The sequence below is a fragment of the Sarcophilus harrisii genome, chromosome 3 (assembly GCF_902635505.1).
Source record: "Sarcophilus harrisii chromosome 3, mSarHar1.11, whole genome shotgun sequence".
Classification (NCBI taxonomy): domain Eukaryota; kingdom Metazoa; phylum Chordata; class Mammalia; order Dasyuromorphia; family Dasyuridae; genus Sarcophilus; species Sarcophilus harrisii.
In genome coordinates, this window is record NC_045428.1 from 606,488,344 (window position 1) to 606,509,504 (window position 21,161).

The window sequence follows — 21,161 nt, forward strand, 5'->3', positions numbered from 1 at the left end:
AGGGCATGCTGGGGGGTTCCCAGCGCGTAGGTCCAGCTTCCTGGATCCCGGCTTGTTGCCTTTTCCTTCTTCGGCACTGGGTGAGTGGGAGGAGGGGAGGAGGGCATCAGTGCGCAGGCGCATCTCCGCTCCCCACGGGGCGCCGACGGACTGGGTCCGGGCGTGGGAGGGCCCGTGACGGTGGCGGAGCTGTGAGACCGTGCGTGGGTGTGTGACTGCACCGTCACCTGCAGCCGGGAGGGGGCGGGGCTCACTGCCCGTGCCTGGCTGTGGCGGGGGAGGGGCCTGCCGAGTGTTTCCCCCCCTCCCCCACACTGAGCCCGTGGAGAGCGCGGCTTCTCTCGCGGGTCCTGGGCACGCCCAGGGGGAGGGGCACGGCCTCTGCAGCCCCGCCCCGGTTTCCTCCAGCGTAAGAGGGGAGAAGAGCAGCCCCTCCCCCTCGCCCTCTGAATGAGCGCTAGCACGGGGCGGGCCGGGCACACAGCGGGCGCCCTCTGCTGGCAGCCCTGGCTGTAAGTCTCGGCCCCGTGTGGCTGGAGGACAGGGGGGGGCGGGGCTGCGCAGGGTCCCGGCCGGCGCCTTGGCCTCCCCCTCCCCGTCACGCTGGCCGCACTTCTGGGGCTTTGGGGGTCCCTCCTCCCCGCGGACTAGGAAGGCAGGGCCCGCGTTCAGGAGAGACTGAGGCAGGCGGGGCTTGGCCAGGCTCACGCCGGCCTTCCAGGGATTCGGGCGAACCCCGTGCGGCCCCTGTCCCGGGGCTGCCCCTCCCCAAAGTGTGCAGGAGGCCCTCGGGTCGGTGCCGGGCCCTGGGAGGTCTCCCTGCCCCCACAGGGGAGGTCTCTCAGCCTCCTTCTCCCTGGGATCTCCGGGCCTCCTCCTGGGGAGCAGCCTCCCGCCGCCCCTGCCCTCAGAGCTCGCGCTCTCTCTCTCTCTCTCTCTCTCTCTCTCTCTCTCTCTCTCTCTTTCTCTGTCTCTCTCTGTCTCTGTCTCTCTCTGTCTCTCTGTCTCTCTCTCTCTCTCTGTCTCTCTCTTTCTCTGTCTCTCTCTGTCTCTCTGTCTCTCTGTCTCTCTCTCTCTCTCTCTCTTTCTCTGTCTCTCTCTGTCTCTGTCTCTCTCTGTCTCTGTCTCTCTCTGTCTCTGTCTCTCTCTGTCTCTGTCTCTCTCTGTCTCTCTCTCTCTCTCCTCTCTCTCTTTCTCTGTCTCTCTCTTTCTCTGTCTCTCTCTGTCTCTGTCTCTCTCTGTCTCTCTGTCTCTCTCTCTCTCTCTGTCTCTCTCTCGTTGTGGGCAGGTCCGCATCCAGTCTGGGCAGAGAAGTCTGACTCCACCCTCCCTCTCTGGGCTCCCTCTCCCTCCCCAGCCCGGCCGGCAGAGGACCCCAGCCCGGAACCAGAGACATGGCCGCCGGCAGCCGGAGCCCCCCGTCCCAGGTGAGTGCGGTCCCTGCCCAGAGCTGAGCAGCCTCGGCCCGGGGGAGCCCAGGAAGCTTCTCCTGTCAGAGCTCGGGGTCCCTGGGTCCAGGAGGAGGAGGGGAAGGTGGGAGAAGCCGGCCCGGCTTTGGGCGCTGGTTCTGTGGCATCTGCCATGGGCGGGAGCCCTGGAAATAGGATCCCCTTTGATCTTGTTGTGAGAAGTGTCAGGGGCCTTGCTGGGGACACCCAGAGTAAGGGAGCGCAGGACCCAGCCAGAGACTAAACTGAGCCTTATTTATCCCCTCAGGAGGGTGCCATTTTCCATGGGTGGCTGAGGGACGTGTCTCACTGCCACAGGTGACACGGACACAGTCTCTCCTCCTGAGCCACACAACTTCTCCCTTTTCTTGTAGCAAGAAGGTCTGGGTAAGATCCGGTTGGGGCACAGAAAGTTGGGCCCAGTTTGCTTTGGTATGAAATGGCGGCCGCCGGACTTCCCTGACCGGTGAGACGGCGTCGGCCCAGTGCTTGAGCCTGGCACGTGGAGGGCACAGGCGCCAGGTAGACTTGGGGAGGTCAGAAAGTGGCCCCAGAAAGGTTCTTGGAGGTACTGGGTGGTCTCTAGTGCTGAACGAAGCAGGGTGGCCGTGGGGACGAGGCGCTGGAGCAGAGCCTGATTCTGGCTGTTACAGTGTCAGGAAGGGAAGGACGGAAGCCCCTTTGTCAGGGGCCAAGGGCGAGGGGCAGTGAGGCCGTCGGAGCCTGGGTCTGGGATCAGGAAGCCTGACCTGCCGGAGCTCTCTCCAGACCCTTTGGGGGAGCCCGAGTCACTGAAGTCACTGACCCCCGTCTGCCTCAATTTCCCTATCTCTCAAACAAGAGCTCCAATGGGGTCCAGAAGCGTCGGACACTCTGCAACAGCTGAGGAATGGCTAAGGAGCGAGTGCGAGAGGAACAAAGAAAGGCGCAAGTTTCAGGGCGTTTGGCTGAAAAAAGGACTGAGGCAGAAGGATGGCTCCGAGGGTGGAAAGGGTCAGGGCAGGCTTCCTTAAAGGTGGGGAGCTAGGGCTGTTTGGGGAAGCTTCAACACTGGGTTTGGGGAATGTGAGGGGGGCTTCCTGTTGGGGAGGGGAATGGCGAGGCATCCAGTGGCCAAGTTGGTTGGCCTTGGCAAAGACAATGGGAAAAAGAAGCCCCTGGAGGATTAGAGGATGAATGCAGCTCTTTGGCAGACATTTATTAAGCACCTCCTGTGTGCACGTAGGGGTGGGCAAGCAGCCGAGAGAGGTGAGCTGCTCTCAAGGAGGTGCCTCCCTATGGGAGAGACGGCAGGTACCCCAACATGGATGCACCACCTGTACATGGATCAGTAACACCTGGTTAGTAGCATGAAGGCGGCTTGAAAAAGTCAGAGGGGATTTTCACTGAGATCTGAAGGAAGCCAGGAGGCCGAGAATCGCAGCCATTTGGGAAGGCCAGAGAACGTGCCGGGAGCTCAGTATGAACTGAGAATGAGGTAGGGATTCAGGAGATGAATTATCAGTGAATAAAAGCATGGCCTCCTGGTACTTGGTCACGTTATGAATACATACAGTGTCATGGGGAATCACGCAGCCGAAAATTCAGTGAAAAAGAAAACTTTGTAAGTTCCTGGGGGGTCTGAAAGTAGTTCCTAAGCCTAATAAATTCTTTTAATTGCTTAAAAGTTCAATGGTAGACATAAAGGGGCTAAATGTGAAATGCTGATTACAAATAGACAATAAATCAGATGTTTTAAATAAAACCAAAATGACCAAAAAGTAAAAAGATTTTTCTTTATACCAAGACACGTTGCTCTAAAATAATGGGATTTCTGAAAAAATGGTATCCTATTGTTCTGCTAGAAATGGAATAAAATGAAATGGAAAAGCATTAATACCAAGTGCATTCATCAAACCACCGGTTCTCCATATGTTGCAGTTTGAAAATATAGACGATCCTTCCCAAATGTCTAAGCTTTCCACAAGATGTGGCCACTCTCTTATATCATGTCCATATGTTGGCCTTGTGACTCATTTTCTTGATTCCTGATCCCCAGTGTTCTAGGATTCTATCTGAGTGTTTAAATAATTGATTTTTCAGAAATAAAGTGTCCGCATTTCCTGCGCATTAACTCCAAATCTAACCCCATTTGATAAAATAAAATTTTAACGTTCCTCATAGAGTTCCTCATTTCTCTATTAAAATAAACGTATTCCAAGAATATTCAAAAGTAATCGGATAGCAAAGACAGAAGATATTTTTGACTATGACCCATCATGTCCACTATCACCTTAATCCCCCAGTTTATGAATAGAAAACACTTCTTCACTCAACTGGAAACTAAGTCACATACTAGATACTTGAGGCCAGATTGTGGGTAATCTCTTTAGAATTCATAACATGTTTTCATCTAGTTGAGATTTCATTTCAGACTTTTAGGAAATTTAAGAGAACATTTCTTTGTTCCCTCCTCAGTAATCACTTGAAATATTTTTTTTCTCCAGAATATTAATCAGTATTTTGTTTTTTTACTCATTTACTTTATTTTTTTTGATTGGATTTTTCTTGTGCAGCAAAAGAATTGTATAAATATGTTTATATATATCTATATATATCTATATTGGATTTAACATATATTTGAACATGTTTAACATTTACTGGATTACTTGCCATCTAGGTGAGGGAATGGAGGGAAGGAAGAGAGAATCTGAAACACAAGGCTATGCAAGGGTCAGTGTTGTAAAATTATCTGTGCATATGTTTTGAAAATAAAAAGCTTTATTACAAACAAAACAATATTAATCAAGTCCCCCCAGAATCTTTAGAGGATTTTCTTAATGCTTCTGGTGCAGGGGAATTTCATATCACCTTCTCTCTTTCTCCTTCACACATTCTCCTACCTCACTGGTAGAACCCATGTTTTTTCCCCCAATCCCATTAGGAGAAGCATTTTATAGTAGGACATTATTCCAACACTATCTTTACTAAAAACGATGAAGGCTTTTCTCCATATTCCACTGGGCTTCTAATGCCTGGTTCCAAGTGTTGCTCTGACACTTTTAAAGGTGAGGTGAGTTTTAGGCAGATCATTTTTCTGCTTCAGTTTCTTCTTATTTAGTGAGGATTGCGCTAGATGAATTCTGGAGCCTTTCAGGTCTAAATTGTCTGACTTTTGATGGTTTAGGAGTTGGTGACATTCAGGGACATTATCGTGGACTTCACTGAGGAGGAGTGGGGGCTCCTGGACCCTACTCAGAAAGAGCTCTACAAGGAGGTCACGCTGGAGAGTGTCCAGAACCTGCTGTTCCTGGGTAAGGAACCTTCTTCTCTTTCCTTGGTGTGTAGTTGCACGCACCAGCTCCTCATCCACTGTGGCCTTGTTAAGTTATTTTCCATCAGTCAGGTAGCTGATGTGGATGGTGTATTGTTCCTTAGCGATGGTGTCTGACAGCTTCCCTGAAAACATTATGCTAAAAAGAATTGGGAGGGCATTCCGGTAATATGGCAGGATAGGAGATACTGGCTCTCCAGGAATCTCCCCAGAAACAGAAAACAAATTGCCTCATGCAGAAGGGGCTAAACATGCCAGAGTTGTTCTCCGAAGACAACTGGATGGACTCTAGGAAGGATCTGACCTCCTTGGGTGGAGGTTTGGCCCAACTGAAGGCAAAAACCCTAGACAGACCTCGAAGCTGACTCGCCAAGCAGTGATCTTTGGGGGCCGTTGGGTTGCCCTGTGCTTTGTGCTCTTGCCTCACGGATGGTGACTAGGGATCAAAGAGCCAAGGGGGAAGGTTGGAGGACCTTTTGCTGTGACTAGACACCAAGTCTAGTTGTGTGACGAGACATGGCCACGGAATGAACCCAAACCAAGTGAATGTTGTGGTTGGAGAGGAGACCCTGCTGGCTTTTGCAGGAGAGCAGAATCCCTGGTTTTTGTTCCTGGACACAAAAGTGAAATGAAGTTTACTATTGCACACTTTGTGAAGGTGTGGGAACATTTGCTGTGACAGTGGCTAGGAGCCCTGGGTGTGACTCAGAGGTAGAGAGGAGGGCTCAAGCTTGGGCTTCCAGACAGAGCTCTGAAAATAACAATGAGAAGCTACTAAGGAAAGAGATATGGGTTCATTCTAAGAGGAAGAAAGTGAAATTTTAAAAGTCTCTTCAGAGAGAAATATCAAATGGTCACAGGCCCAAAACAAGTTCTTGGAAGAATGTTAAAAGGACTTCAAAAAGCACAGAAGAGATTCAGGAAAAATTAAGGGGAAAAAGTGAGAGCAACCCAACGAAATCAAGAAAGTTATGAAAAGAAAGTTAGCCAATTCGAAAAAGAGACCCCAAAACTTAAGAAAAAAAATTTCTCAAAAACTAGAATCAGGGAAGAGGATGATAACAATGTTGCGACCAAAAATATTAAAAACAAAACCAATGGAAAAAATAAAAGAGAATGTAGAAACAGGTCATGAGAAAAACAACTGATATGGAGAATAGATCAAAGAGAGACTATAAGAAGTGTTGGACTACCTTAAAGTTATTTTTCTAAGAAGTGTCTAGATACATTATTTCCAGATATTATTAAAGAAATTTGCCCTGAAGTATTAGAGCAAGAAGTTAAAAGTGGTAGTAGGAAAAAACACACACCATCTTTCACCCTTTGAAAGAGATCCTAAGATGAAAACTTATAGGAGTACCATGGCCAAGTTTCAAAACTCCCAGGTTAAGGAGAAAATAATAGAAGCAACAAAAACAAACAAACAAATAACTACTTAAATACTGTGGAGCTACAGTCAAGATTACGTAAGACCTAGCAGTGTCTGCATTAAAAGACTACAGTGCTTGGGATATTATATTTCATAGAACAAGGGAGCTAGGGTTGAGACCAAAAATAACAATCCAGGTAAGCTGTATAGTCCTGAATGAAAAAAAAAAGATATATAATGAATTGATAAACATTCAGATATTTATAATAAAAAGAACAGAATTCAATGGAAAATTAGACTCTGATAATCCAGGTAAAACGTAGTGTAAATATCAAAGACCAGTCATAATGGGCTGTATATGGTCTAATTTTACTTTTTATGTGGGAAAATGGTTATCAATATTCTTAAAAATGTCATCATTATTTGGATAGTTTAAAAGAAAACCTTGCACTGAGTTAATAATGATTTGATTGATTAATGAGTTGATTCTAAAAAGATAAAAATTAATAGCAAGTTGAAACAATAATTTATCACAGCAATAAGATAATAAATCCACATAAATTAATCAACATTTCTATGTGTCATGAAGAAAACTGTACAAGAAGAGATTATTAAAAACACACTTTTAAAAATAACTGATATAAAATACATGGGAGTACAACTGGCAAAACAGAAACAGGATATAGATAAAGAAAATTATGAAACCCTTTTTATACAAATCAGAATTAAATAATTGGGTAAATATTAATTTTCCACAGGTAGGCAGGGCTAATATTGATAAAAATTGATTTATATGTTCATCCCAACTAAATTACTAAAAATGGGTTAAGCCATTCTCCAACTGATAAATGGTCAAATTGTCTAAACAGACAATTTTCAGATGAAGTAATTGAAACCATTTCTAGTCATATAAAAAACAGTGTAGGGAGAGTGAAAATGGAATAATTGTCACATACAAATGAATCCTTTTGGAATCATGTGGGAGTAGAGGAATAGTAATGCTGGTACCTTATTTTCATGAGAATAACAAAAGAGCAAATAGTGTGGGCATTAAAATATGAAAAATAGTGATTTAGAGCACTATTAATTAGAGAAATGCAAATTAAAGCAACTCTGAGATACTGCTACATACCTCTGAGATTGGCTAAGATGACAGGAAAAGATAGTGATTATGTTGGAGGGGATGTGGCAAAACTAGTACATTAATGCATTGTTGGTGGAGTTGTGAAATGATCCCACTATTCTGGAGATCAATTTGGAATTATGCCCAAAGAACTGTCAAACTGTGCATACCCTTTGATTCAGCAGTGCCATTACTAAGTCTGTATCCCAAGGAAATCATCAAGGAGGGAAAAAGACCCACATGTGCAAAAATGTTTGTAGCAGCTCTTTTTGTGGTAGCAAAGAATTGGAAAATGAATGGATGCCCATCAATTAGAGAATGGCTGAAAAAGCTGTGGTACATGAAGGTCATGCAATATTTTTCTATTAAAAATGATGAACAAGCTGATTAGAGAAAGGCCTGGAAGGATTTACACCAACTGATGCCGCGTGAAACAAGTAGAACCAGGAATACATTGCATACAATAACAGCAATGGTGCGATGATCACCTATGAAAGACTTGGTTTGGGCACCTAGGTAGTGCAGTGGATAGAGCACCAGCCCTGAAGTCAGGAGGCCCTGAGTTCAAATCTTGCCTCAGACATACTTCTAGCTGGGTGACCCTGAGCAAGTCATGGAACCCCAATTGCCTCATGAGGGAAAAAAACAACTTAGTTCTTCTCAGTGGTTCACTGATCTGAAGCATTCCCAATAGACTTTGGACAGAAAATGCCATTTGCATCCAGAAAAAGAACTAAGGAGACTTAATATATATCAACACATGCTATATTCACTTCTTTTTTTGTTTTCTTTTCTCTCCCATGGTTTTATCCTTTTGCTCTGATTTTTCTCTCCCAACATGATTCATAAAGCAATGTATATTAAAAATAAACCTATTACAACAAAAAAGAATGACAATGAAAGAATAAGCCATTTTAATTACTAAAAATACTGAAATTAATTATAAAGGAAAAGAAAAAGAAAAAGAAAGACACTATCTACATCCCCCAAAAAACTAATAAATAGATGTCTAGAATAATTTTACATATGTGTGTGTGTGATGGTGGCCAACTCTGGGAGTGAGGGAGGGAGAAAAAAATTTACTTGATGATTTTATTGTATATTTAAAAGGAATAGCGAGTTGTCTATCAGAGATTTGCCATTTCATGTATAATCATCTTTTTTATTATACTGTTATGGAAATGCTTGTTATATTATGTAAATTTTTAAAAATTATTTCATTGGCTTATGAATTCACATGATTTAAGCTTTATTGAAAATCTTTTGGCTATAAGCAATGAAAAAAATGAACAGTTCGTCTTAGGGATACATAATGTCCAATATAATGTAAGTGTGGTTTCATAACAATTTAAAGAATGTATCAAAATATCTGAACTGAATGCTAAAAGGTGTGAAAAACCAGGAGTTACAGCAAAAGGATATTTTGCATATTAAAAAGAATTTTTAAGAAGTTAAAAAAATTGAGTAGGGAGAGCTAAAATGGAATAATTGTCACATACAAATGAATCCTTTTGGAATCATGTGGGAGTGGAGGAATGGTAGTGCTGGTACTTTATTTTCATGAGAATAACAGAAGAGCAAATAGTGTGGGCATTAAAATTATCCAGGCTGCAATATAAGAGACTGAGACAGAGCTCTAAGCAAGTGGCACTTTATTAAAGGGTCCATGTTTCCCTCTCATGAGATCTTCCTCACTATTTGAAATGTCCTCTTCTTCTAGGGCTTTGTATTTACAAAGTTTGATACCTGAATATGCAAAAGAGCTGTGGCAAAATACAGAATCTTATTGGATGATAGATAGACCTTGCTCTTGAGGGCCACAAATGACAAATCAGTGGCAAGGCAGCATGGGAGAAGATGTCATAGTTTGGGTAAAGCTGAGAGCATCTGTATTGACTAAGTAATCATAAAATGGTCACCTGCTCAAGTTCAACCAGAGATAATGGTCCCGAAGTATAAAAATGAATTGGAGGACTTTTCCTGTGTTGAGTCATCTCTGCCACTGGCCTTGTCACCATGAGAAGGAAAAACAAGAGTGGAGGGCATCTAGTTAGTTTCCAATGATGAAGCAAGTGAACTTATACTATGCATTTCAGAGCTCTGGGGCCTAATATATAGACCGTGTAATTGCTACCCCTATGGAATCATATCAAATTGATTGATACTGATTGAAATAGAGGAATCCAAATGAGTTATTACTTAAAATAGGATATCTAAATAAATCTGTTTTTATTTATTTCTTTTTCTCCTGCGGCAATTGGGGTTCAGTGACTTGCCCAGGGTCACACAGCTATGAAATCTGTCGGAGGTCAGATTTGAACTCAGGTCCTCCTGACTTTCGGGCTGGTGCTCTATTCATTGCACCATCTAGCTGCTTTGATAAATCTGTTTTTTTTAAAAGAAATTGTACAGGCGATAAATGAACTTCCTAAGAAGAAAGCATCAAGATCAGATGGATTTGAAAAGGAATTTTACCAAACATTAAATATCAGTCAATTCCAGTATTAAATAAATGATATAGGAAAATAGGCAAAGAAGAGGTGCTTTGAACTCCATTTATGAAACAAATATGGTATTGCTATTCAAACCAGGAAGAATAAAAAAGAAAGAAAATTATAGACCAATTTCATCAATATAGATACAAAATTCCTAAAAAAAAATTCTAACTAGGAGATTACCACAATTTTTTATAACGATTATACATTGTGACCATTTGGGATTTATACTCAGAATAGTTTAATTTATGAAAAATGATTCATATAATCTATTATGTCAATAATAAAAAGAACAAAAATCATATCATATCTATAACTGAAGAAAAAGTTTTTGATAAAAAACAGCACTCGTAGACATAAATGAATTTTTCCTTAAAGTGATAAGTAGCATTCCTATATATCACCAATAAAATGACGCAAGAAGAGAGAAGAAAAGAGACACCTCATTTGAAATACCTCTAGATAATATAAAATTCCTGGGAGTAAACATGCCAAAACAAATCGAGGACCTAGATGAATATAAATAAATATTAAAAAAAACATTTTATACAAATAAAATCAAATTTAAATAATTCGTGAGAGATTAATTATCCAATGTGTTAAGATGACAATTTTACCTAAACTAATATTGCCAATACCAACCCAATTAAATTACCAAAAACTTATTTTACTTAGAGAAAAGAATAGGCAAGTTCATTTGAAAAAAACAAAAGGTCATTAAAATGAAAGGAACTAATGAAAAAATAATGGTAAAAAAAGATTTAGCAGAATCAGATCTTAAACTGTATTATAATTATAATTAGAAGATTATCTAAACTAAGGATTTGAGGTCACTCTAATCTGTTGTCATTAAGTCTGGTAGTCATCTTGCCTTGAAGCTTTTGCTTTTGTGAAATGTGATTGTTTAGCTCTGTGTAAGTCCAGATGGGGCTGTGATGCACATCTCCTTTGCTACTCGCACATCCTATTTATCTCTTCTTACAATGATACAGTCAATTTAATGCCAATGTTTGCTCTAACAGTACTCCCACGAAGTTTTATTACACATAGGTGGGTGATGAGAAAGTTATGAGCCTTTGAAGTCTTCAATAACCTATTGCTATTTTGTTTATTTCCAGTATTTGTGTGTGTGTGTGCATGTGTGTGTATATATGTTTGATTGTTTGTTTTCTTCAAATGTAGAGACCAGGTCTGAAGTAAATGAAATGACTAGAAAGCTGGGAAATTTTGTGAAAGAACGTGACCTGCAAAGATTCTTGAAGGATGGTCCCTGTGCCTTGACTTTGAAGGAAATCCTTGACTTTAATATCAAGATAGATAAGAATCCAAAAAGTGACTGTGAATTTGATGAAATTGGGAAGAAATTCACAAAATACTCAGTTCTAAATCACTGTAAGAAAATGATCTCAGGGAATGACTATTTTGGGCATAGAGAATATAGCACAATCTTTACTGAACTAGTAGAGCTTCTACAATCCCTTGAGAAGCCTCCTGAAATGCAAATGAATCCAGATAATCAATGGGAAATGGCCTTTAGCAGGAGTTCAAACCTTATTAGACATGAGAAAACTAATGCTGGAGAAGAGATTTGTGTAGGTAATAAAGGTGTGAAGGTCTTGAGTCAGACCTCTAAGTTCATTACTCCACAGCCAATTCATAGTAGAAAGGAGCTTAATGAATATAATGAATGTGATGCAACCTCATCCCATCACTCATCTCTTCCTTCCCATCTTAGATTTCACCCTGGAATGAAAAGATATGCCTGTGCCCAGCATGGGAAGGCCTTTGGTTGGAAATCAGGTCTTGATAGGCCTCGGAAGATTCCTGTGGGGGAGAAGTTTTATAAAAATAATGAATGTAGGAAGGCCTGCAAATCACTCCTTGTTGACCATCAGAAAATCCACACTGAAGAGAAGCGTTATTGGTGTGATCAATGTGGAAAGCCATTCTCAGAGACCTCCAGTCTTGCTACACATCAGAGAATCCACACAGGAGAGAAACCTTTTAAATGTAATCAATGTGAAAAGGCTTTCACACAGAGGTCCAGTCTTGCTGCACACAAGAGAATCCATAGTGGAGAGAAACCTTTTGAATGTAATGAGTGTGGAAAGGCTTTCACACAAAGCTCCCATCTTGCTACACACAAGAGAATCCACAGTGGAGAAAAACTTTATGAGTGTAATCAGTGTGGAAAGGCTTTCACACAAAGCTCCTGTCTTGCAAGACATCAGAGAATTCACACTGGAGAAAGACCTTATAAATGTAATCAATGTGGAAAAGCTTTAAAATGCAGCTCCAGTCTTGCTAAACATCAGAGAATCCACACTGGAGAGAAGCCATACGAATGTAATCAGTGTGGGAAGTGTTTTAGATCTGGCTCCAATCTTGCTGCACACGAGAGAATCCACACTGGAGAAAAACCTTATGAATGTAATCAATGTGGAAAGGCTTTTAGAGAGAGTTCCAGCCTTGCTAAACATGAGAGAATCCACACTGGAGAGAAGCCTTATAAATGTAATCTATGTGGAAAGGCTTTCACACAGAGCTACAGTCTTGCTGCACATCAGAGAATTAACATTGGAGGGAAACCATATGAATGTAATCAATGTGGAAAGGCTTTCCAGCAGAAATGCAGACTTGCTGCACATCAGAAAATCCACATTGGAGAGAAACCTTATGAATAAGATTAAAGTGGAAAGGCTTTGAGATGAGAGTGGAAAGGCTTACTAAACATGAGGAAATCCATGCTATAGAGAAACCTTATAAGTGAATCAATGTCAAAAAGTTTTCAGATTCAGCTCCAGTTTTGCTAAACATTAGAGAATTCACACTGGGGAAAAGTCCTGCAAACATAATTAATATGAAAAGAGTTTCAGGCGGAGCCCTAGTCTTGCCAGACTTCAAAAAGTCAACATTGAAGAGAAACCCTAAGAATGCAATCTATGTGGAATGATTTCATACATTTCCAGTTTTGCTAAATATCAGTGAATATGGGGAACATGGCAGAATTTTTCGTTGCCATTCAGCATATTTAACAGAAGAGGTTCCACACTTGATAGAAACCTTATGCATATTGTCAAGGTGTAATGCCTTTAGGCAACAATCATCCCATATTTCCCTTCTTTAAATTCAAATTAGATAGAAATCTTATCTTTGTCATGAATAAGGAAAGACTCAAATGGAATTCAGAGTTTCTTCAGTGTTAGAGATATCAACCTTAGGAGCAGTGGAAACTTTCATCCAGAAATCATCTCTCACTTTCTCTCTCAGGATTCATTGTGGGGAGAAGCCTTAGCAATGTGCTCATGGACCCTGCTTTTCTCTGGAGGAGAATGATCAGTGGACAACCTTATTCCTATCTGAATGAAGGTGGATAAAGGCACTGCTTGTGGGGAGGGCTTCTCCTACAGCTCACACTTTGACTGTCCTCTGGTGAAATCATTCTGGAGATAAAGATTGGGGATCTAATTAATAAGGATAAGGCCTCCTTCTGCATTAAACCTCCCAACAAAAGAGATCTCATGAAGCATCCCAAATTTCCATCTTGTGCATAAAACTCTAGAAATATAATGAGTTTTCCTCTGAAATCTTTGTTTGTCATCACTTTTCAGTCTTTGCTTTCCTAGACCAGTATTTCCATGCAGGAGGGAGCAGAACTTGGGATTTGTTCATTGTTTGGCAGAACGTGAGAAAGGAGCAGAAAGGCCAGTGAGTGGAACATATGCTTGAAGGGGGATTACTATGAGACTAGAGAGGTCTGAAACATACCCGCATTCAATTTTATGGCCTCATTTTCCAATTTATGGACTTCAGGAGTTAGATTCAGGGCTTCTTAAACTTTTCCCATTCACATGACCCCTTTTGGGCTGAGAAATTTTTACATGACACCAGGTATTTAAGTCTCTAGAGTAGGTAAACTAGTCCAATGATGAACTGATAAATAATAATTTCACGATCCTCAAATTCAATTAGGAGATGCCATACCAGGTCATGACCCACAATTTAAGAAGCTAGGGATTCCATGATGTATATCCCATTTATACAGGGAACTGGGTTTTTTTTTTTTTTAACACCTTTGTTTCTGTGATAAAGGCCATATTATTACAGAGGGCTTTCAAGAAACTTGTCCAGAATGAATATAACAGTGCCTTGAAATTGGGACTTGTTTTTTCAGACTGTTTCAGCATGATCTATTTCAGCAAACTGTCCCATTTTATTTTGGGCTAAGGACATCACTGTCAGTATGGCCTGAGGACAGGACCTTGGGTGAGTGCTTCACCAGGCTGAATCTAAAGAGAAGCTCTAGCTCAGATGCTCAGGAGGGAATGCCTCCCCTACTTGGAAGACAGGAGGGATTCCCCCATCCTCCATTCTGGCATGAGAGGGCAGCCCCCCCAGAGAAACTAAACCCCCTCAGTCTCTGGTAGGTGAAGCATTCTCCAATGGTTCTGGCCTGTTGGATTCCGTCCCATTTTTACCTGATGCCCAGAAAGCCTCCTCTTTGCCACCAGTGCCCAGCACTAATCAAGGTCCTGGAACTGCTCCTGACAGAAGCTGCCTCAAGGGACCTGGCTTAGTTCGTGAGCCAGGCTGAGACTTGGCTGTGCTGGCAGCTGTGAGGGCCGGCCACGCCTCCATGACAGGGAACCCTTATTCGTCCCCAACGGGGCTACCTGGTCATCCTGAGAAAGCCAGCACTGATTCAAGACTGGAACTTGGGGCTTGAGTTCCTTACCTCAGAGGCTGGGGACTCTTGGTCCACAAGCACCTGCCGAGGCTGGGACCAAGTCTTCAGGAAGCCAGGCTTTAATGGGCAGTTTCCCTTTCCCTCACTAGAGAAAGGAGGGGTCAGAGCCTGACCTACAAGCCTTAGCAACAGGGAGACACCCCCACCCCCTGGATTCAGGCCCGGCTGGAACCACTATGGCCAGGTGTTAGGGAGCTCTTCCTTTACTGTAGTCAAGGCAGAACTAACACTCAAGGGCCGCACAGTTTGGGCAGAGGATTCTGATGGGAACAGAAGCAGAAGCAAGTTCAAGCCTGGGTTTGAGGTTAGGGGTGAACATCATTTAAAAGGTAGAGAGCTGGAAGAGAATCACCATAACCGCAGCATCGGTTGGCCAGCAGGGGCCACCTGCCGACAGTGGAGGTTTAGACAAAGACAAGGGGGGCAGTGGGGTTGGGGGTGCCAGGCAGAATTCCAGAAGTGGGGGACATCCTCCTTGTGTGAAAGTTTTTATTGGCTGGGGGGCGCCTGCTCTGAGGGAGGACAATGCCCAGTTACTGCAGGGGCTGGCTCTGAGGGTCCCGATACCATCGGAGGGATGGCTCACTCTGCAGGGGCAACCGCTTGATGGTCCTAGTCCGTGAGGGCCACCATATTGCCCCAGAAGCTTTTGGCCTGACCATCCCTGCAGGGGAGCTTATGGAAAAGATCTTGTCTGTCTCAGCCCCACCAAAAAGCCCCCAACAACTCGAGCCAACACTGGCGTGGGCAAGGCTACCACATGAGGGAAGTGGACTGAGCCACTGAGAATGTCCACCAAGGGAACGGAAATGGAGACCCTGGGAGAGGCAGAAGCCCCTAACTGCTGCCCGATATGGGAGAAAGCACGGGGAAGAAAGCCCAGGTCCCGGGGAGGCGGCCACCCCCAAACCTCCTCCCTGCAGAGGAGACAAGGACCCTGCAGCCCCTCAGGCTTCTCACTGGCCCCAGGACCCTTATGAACTTCACCCTTTGGGGTGCATTTATTCAACAAGGAGTGTTGGCCGCTAGGGGGACGCCATGGCACGCAGATGAAGTCAGGCGGGCTCACCTTACCGAGTTCATACCTGGCCTCAGACACTTCCGAGGGGGGTCCTGGGCATGTCACCCACAGTTTCCTCATTTAGAGAAGGGAACGGCAAAGTCCTCAGGCAACTCTCCCAAGAAAACCCCAGATGGTAACTCATTTTCTAGAGTAGTTTGCCATTTTCTTCTCCAGATCGCTTTACAGATGAGAAACTGAGGCCAGATTTCAGCTCATAAAAGTGATTCTTCCTGAATTCAGGCCCGGCATGATAAGCACTGGTCGCCCTGTTATTATTACAATCCATCAATTTTCCTATTATTTTGAGATCTGGAGGGAGATGGGGGAGAGCAATCTTATTCCTCTACTTCACACTGCCAACTTTCCCTATCCAGAAGGGAAAAATCACATAGTGAAGGAAAACCAATTATCACTGTCCATTGCCCAGAATGACCTTTTTATTCTATAGTTTATATCCATCCCCCAATAAGGGGTCCAACATCTTGCCAAGTTGTTGGCTTTCACTATGTTGCTATTATCAATTGTTCCTTCTAATCAATATTAGTTTATACAAATCTTCTTGGATTTGACCAAAATTGCCTGTTTTTGGTGATATTTCATTCTTCCATAACATTCACATACCAGAATTTGTTCCACTATAGCCCCACTATAGGACATGACATCTTGCTTTCTAATTCTTTAATATAAAAGAATGTTTTTGTGCACTTGGGTTCCTTTCTCTACTGAAGTATCTCTATTGGTATTGCTGAATCAGAGTGTACCCAATTTCATGATTTGTGGAGAAATTCACAGTATCAACAGTCAATTAATTTTCCCTCAGTCCTTTGAACACTTTTTTTGGGTCATGTTTGTCAACTGAATGGTGAATAGGTAGAGCCTGAGAGTTAATTTAATTTGAATTCATCTAATTATTGATTTGCAGCATTTTTCCTTAAGATTGCTTAAAATTACATTTATTTTCTTTCCCACTGATTTGCGCTCTCCTAGGTAAAAAAGGAAAAAAACTCCTACATCTGTGTTTCTCTCTCTCTCTCTCTCTTTTTTTTTATCAGTTTGAAAGTCTAATTATTAGTGATTTCAATTAGTAATTACAGATCTAGTTTTTCCAAAGACATATTTGCATTTCTTCCTTTCAAAATTCTCTATTCATAACTTTTGATCATTTTCATGTATCTTTGTATCCGCAGTTACTGCTTCTTTATATACCTTTGAGATAGGGGCTTCATGAAGGAAACTTGCTACAAATCTATTTCCCAATTAATTGCTACTTTTAATATTTTAGATATACTGTTCTTTCTATATTATGAAAATTGTCGATTTTATTTTCTGAGTTCTCTGTCCCTTGTTTGGAGATGAATTCTTCTGTTATCCATAAGTAAGTCTCCTTCCTGGTTTCTTTCTTTCTTTCTTTTTTTTTTTTTGATATGATTTTTTATGTCTTAATCATATGTTTATTAAGAGATCATCTTAGTCAACAGTGTGAGATGCTAGCCCATATGTGCTTTCTGCTAGACTAATTTCTGGTTATTTTATGCTGGTTAATAAGTATGAGTCCCATAGTAGAGGTCTTTAATTGAACACAAGATTACTATACTCATTTTCTTTTATACATTACACCCATTTTCTTCAGTTTCTCAAGATCTTTATGTAAATAGGACAGAATCGTTTGGATGACTACCATTTTCTTGTATTAGTTCAGATCTGGTCTTCCTAGGGCTCTTTCCCTGTAACATTAGAAGAGATGGTGGGAATAAAACAAACATTCTCATATGTTTGATGAGAATACATGTTTAGAGTGAGGAAGGACCATCAAACCCACTCTCCTCATCTTAGAGACAAATAAAGTAAGGTACAGAGAAGCTGTTCCTTGCCCAGACTTGGAGATCTAGGAGGAATCTGAGTCAAGATTTGAACACAAGTTTTCCCTGATCTAAATCCATGCCCTTCCATTACAATTAATGCCTTTCTCTACTCTGTTCTGAATATCAATCTGAATGAAAATAGAAGCAACTAAAACTCTTTCTATGTTTCAACTTACCCGATTTTACCATGAGACTAATGATCCAAAGAATAATAGTCACTGAAAAAGCTAGCATTTCCATAATCAAAATCTTGAAAAGTATTTTACAAATAGTGGCTCACTAGTTGCTAACACCAACACTAGAAGTTGGATGCTCTTATTCTCATTCTACATAGGGGGAGACTCAGGCTGGAATAGGTTATGTGACTTACTCAGAGACACACAGTAAGTACAGAGATCAAACTGGAATTCGGGTCTTGTGGCACATCACTTTATCCACTGCACCACTTGGCTGCTTAAAAAAAGCATTACAGAGATAAATGTTCAACAATCACCAAAACATTTATACAAGGATGTGCTAGCAAACAACAGGGAACAAATTGAATACCAATTGGGCATGGCTGAAGAAATGATAGTCTATAATGCCGAGAACAATTGATGAATGGTGACAATAAACATTAAGATTTCAAAGAAAAAATCATTACATGTATAGGGTTTTATGGACAGTATGAAATTTGAGATGTTTAATGAGGTCTCTTCTATTGAGAGGTCCAATGTTATCTGTGCTTCAGCAAGAGGCCTTCCCTTGTTAATTAGATATGTAAGTTTTATCTCCAACATGATTCTCCAAGGGAGTCAACAATGAGAACTAGGGAAAGTCCTTCCTATCACCAGTGATTTTGTATTCTTTCATATAAATACTGTTGTCTGCTGATCACTCTCCTCCAGAGAAAAGCACAGCTCCATGAGCACATTTGTAAGGCTTCTCCAATGAATCTTTTGATAGAAATGATTACCCCTGGTTGAAAGTCTTCCCACCATGAGTTAACACAAAGCCAGTCATCAAAATGAATTTTATAATACTAATAAACAAGTCCCGAACTCCCATTTAAAAACTTTTCTTCATTCACAATAGCAATGAGATTTCTATGTAATATAAATTCTCAAATGTAAAGTAAGAGATGATTATTGCCTGAAGGCTTTACTATATTCATTATACTCCTAAGATTTCTCTACAGTGTGAATTCTCTTCCCCTAAAATAACTTGAGTAGTAACTCAAAATTCATCCACATTCACGACACTCATGGAGTTTCTTTCCACTGTGAATTCTCTGATGTGCAGTAAAACTGGAACACTTTGTGAAAGTCCGTATTATTTACATTCATACATTTTCTCAAAACTGTGGATTTTCTGAAACTTAGCAAAACTGGAGCTCTTTGAAAGCCATTCCACACTGATTACATTCAAAAGATTTCTATCAGGTGTGAATTTTCTTATGTCTAGCAAGATTGCCCTTCACTGTGAAAGCTTTTCCACAGTGGTTACATTCATAAGGTTTTGCGCCATTGTGGATTTTCTCATGATCAGCAAGACTATAGCTCTTTATGAAAGCCTTTCCACACTGTTTACATTCAAAAGGTTTTTCCCCAGTGTGGATTCTCTGATGTGTAGCAAGACTCGAACTCTGGATAAAAGCCTTTCCACATTGTTTACATTCAAAAGGTTTCTCTCCAGTGTGGATTCTCTGATGTCTAGCAAGATTGCCCTTCACTGTGAAAGCCTTTCCACAGCAATTACATTTATAAGGTTTCTCTCCTGTGTGGATTCTCTGATGTGCAGCAAGACTGTAGCTCTGTGTGAAAGCCTTTCCGCATTGACTACATTCATAAAGTTTCTCCCCAGTGTGGATTCTCTGATGTGCAACAAGATTAGAGCTCTGTCGGAAAGCCTTTCCACATTGACTACATTCATGAGGCTTCTCTCCAGTGTGGATTTTCTCATGATCAGTAAGGCTGGAGCAGAATCGGAAAGCCTTCCCACACTGTTTACATCTATAAGGTTTCTCTCCAGTGTGGATTCTCTGATGTTTAGCAAGACTAGAGCCATACGTGAAAGTTTTTACCCAGAAATTACATTCATAAGGCTTCTCTCCAGTGTGAATTCTCTGATGTACAGCAAGATGGGAGTTAAATTGGAAGGCCTTTCCACATTGATTACATTGATAAGGTTTCTCTCTACTGCAGATTCTCTGCTGTAAAGAAAGATGTAGCATCTGTCTAAAAACCTTTCCACATTGATTACAATCAAAAGGTTTCTCACCAGTGTGAATTCTCTGATGGCCAATAAGGAGAGATCTGTAGCAGAAACACTTTCCACATTCATTACATTTATAAAATGTCACTCCAGTGTCAATATTCTGATGTCTCTTAAGATCTGAGTTGGAATCAAAGGTCTTCTCACACTGATTATATGCATATGGCTTCAGTACAGTATGAAATCTAGGATGGTAAGGAAAAGATGAGTGATGGGATAAGGTTAGTTCATATTCATTATATTCATTAGGGTCCTTTCTAATGTGAATTTTCTGATGAGTAATGAGCTTAGAGTTCTGACTGAAGACCTTATTTTTATCATTAACAGAAAGCATTTCTCCAGTATTTTTTTGATGTCTAAGGAGGTCTGAACCCCAGTTGATGGCCATTTCGCATGGATTATCTTGATATATTTGCTTTTCAGGGGATTGAAAAGGGACTTTTTCTTGTTCAGGAAAACCTCTGCTATATTCATTATCCTGAAAGTGCTCAATCCGTGAGGTCATTTTCTTACAGTGACTTAGGGCTGAAGACTGTCTGGATATATTCCCAGTTTTTTCAAATTCATGCCAATGCTTTGAATTTTTATCTACTTTCATATTTGAGCCACCAATTTCCCTTAAATTGAAGGCAGAGGCGTCATCGTTTATGAATCTTTGCTGGTGAGATTCTCCCAAAAAAAATGCTGTGCTTTGTAGTCATTCCATTTACTTCAAACCTGGTCTCTGTAACTCAAGAAAACAAATAAATGATTATATATTCACAGAGATGTACATATACACAAACATGTGTTCTTTCTTCTGATGGTGGAAAGTCAACTGATTTATGTTCTACTTCCCCAATTAAAAAGAGAACTTTTCAAACTTAAACAGGCAGAACCAGTCTTTGGATATGCCATTTGGTCACAAAGATGGTTTATTTTAGAAAGAGCTTCACAGAAACCGTAACACTGGCTCCTCACAACAAATGCATGGGAAAGCCCAGTATTCTCATAATATTCACAACTCAGGACACGAGCTTCAAAGTAACTGAGCTGCAGCTGAGTCTGAAACCCTGTGACTTAGGATACTCTGTCCCCAATATTAGATGGTTTTTCTTTATTGCATTTTCTTTCTTTAAATGCCTCTTGTTGATTATACTTATACATTTGGCAATTTACAAGTCATCTTTCTGCTATTCTGTACTGATCAGCTTGGATATACTATCACATAGTCATTCTTAGTAAGTTTCCTATGCTGAGCTGAGAAATCAAGATTTGCTTTCTGTCACTCTCATGTAATAAGATTCACTATAAATCCAACTTTTCTGATATTCTATTCAGATCCAAAGATATTGTGTCACTTGCTGCACATATACTAAATATTCATATTAGGGCATTATCTACCATAACCTTGAGTCCATGCTCCTTCTCTTAGGATGTGAACAGCATGATTCACTACTACCCTGGCCCATTTAATGCTTCATCAAACCTTTGGAGATTCATGATGAT

At 41.4% G+C, this 21,161-nt stretch overlaps 2 protein-coding genes across 7 annotated transcripts in view; one reads left to right on the top strand and one right to left on the bottom strand.

The window, feature by feature from the left end:
* Positions 1-21,161, top strand: part of LOC105749013 (zinc finger protein 260-like) — a 22,921-nt gene continuing 1,760 nt past the window's right edge. Inside the window, exons 1-4 of one of the 6 annotated variants that reach the window (XM_031964052.1) lie at positions 1-80; positions 1,301-1,427; positions 4,615-4,741; positions 10,931-13,584. In XM_031964052.1, the coding sequence (XP_031819912.1) occupies positions 1,395-1,427; positions 4,615-4,741; positions 10,931-12,432 (1,662 nt within the window). In that variant the 5' untranslated portion in view covers positions 1-80; positions 1,301-1,394 and the 3' untranslated portion in view covers positions 12,433-13,584. The other 5 variants (XM_031964051.1, XM_031964050.1, XM_031964049.1 and 2 more) reach the window with 5 other exon arrangements.
* LOC111720193 (zinc finger protein 558-like) overlaps positions 19,541-21,161 on the bottom strand; it is a 9,396-nt gene continuing 7,775 nt past the window's right edge. Inside the window, exon 4 of the mRNA XM_031964069.1 lies at positions 19,541-20,397. Within this exon, the coding sequence (XP_031819929.1) occupies positions 20,312-20,397 (86 nt within the window). The 3' untranslated portion in view covers positions 19,541-20,311. The remainder of the gene's footprint in view (positions 20,398-21,161) is intronic.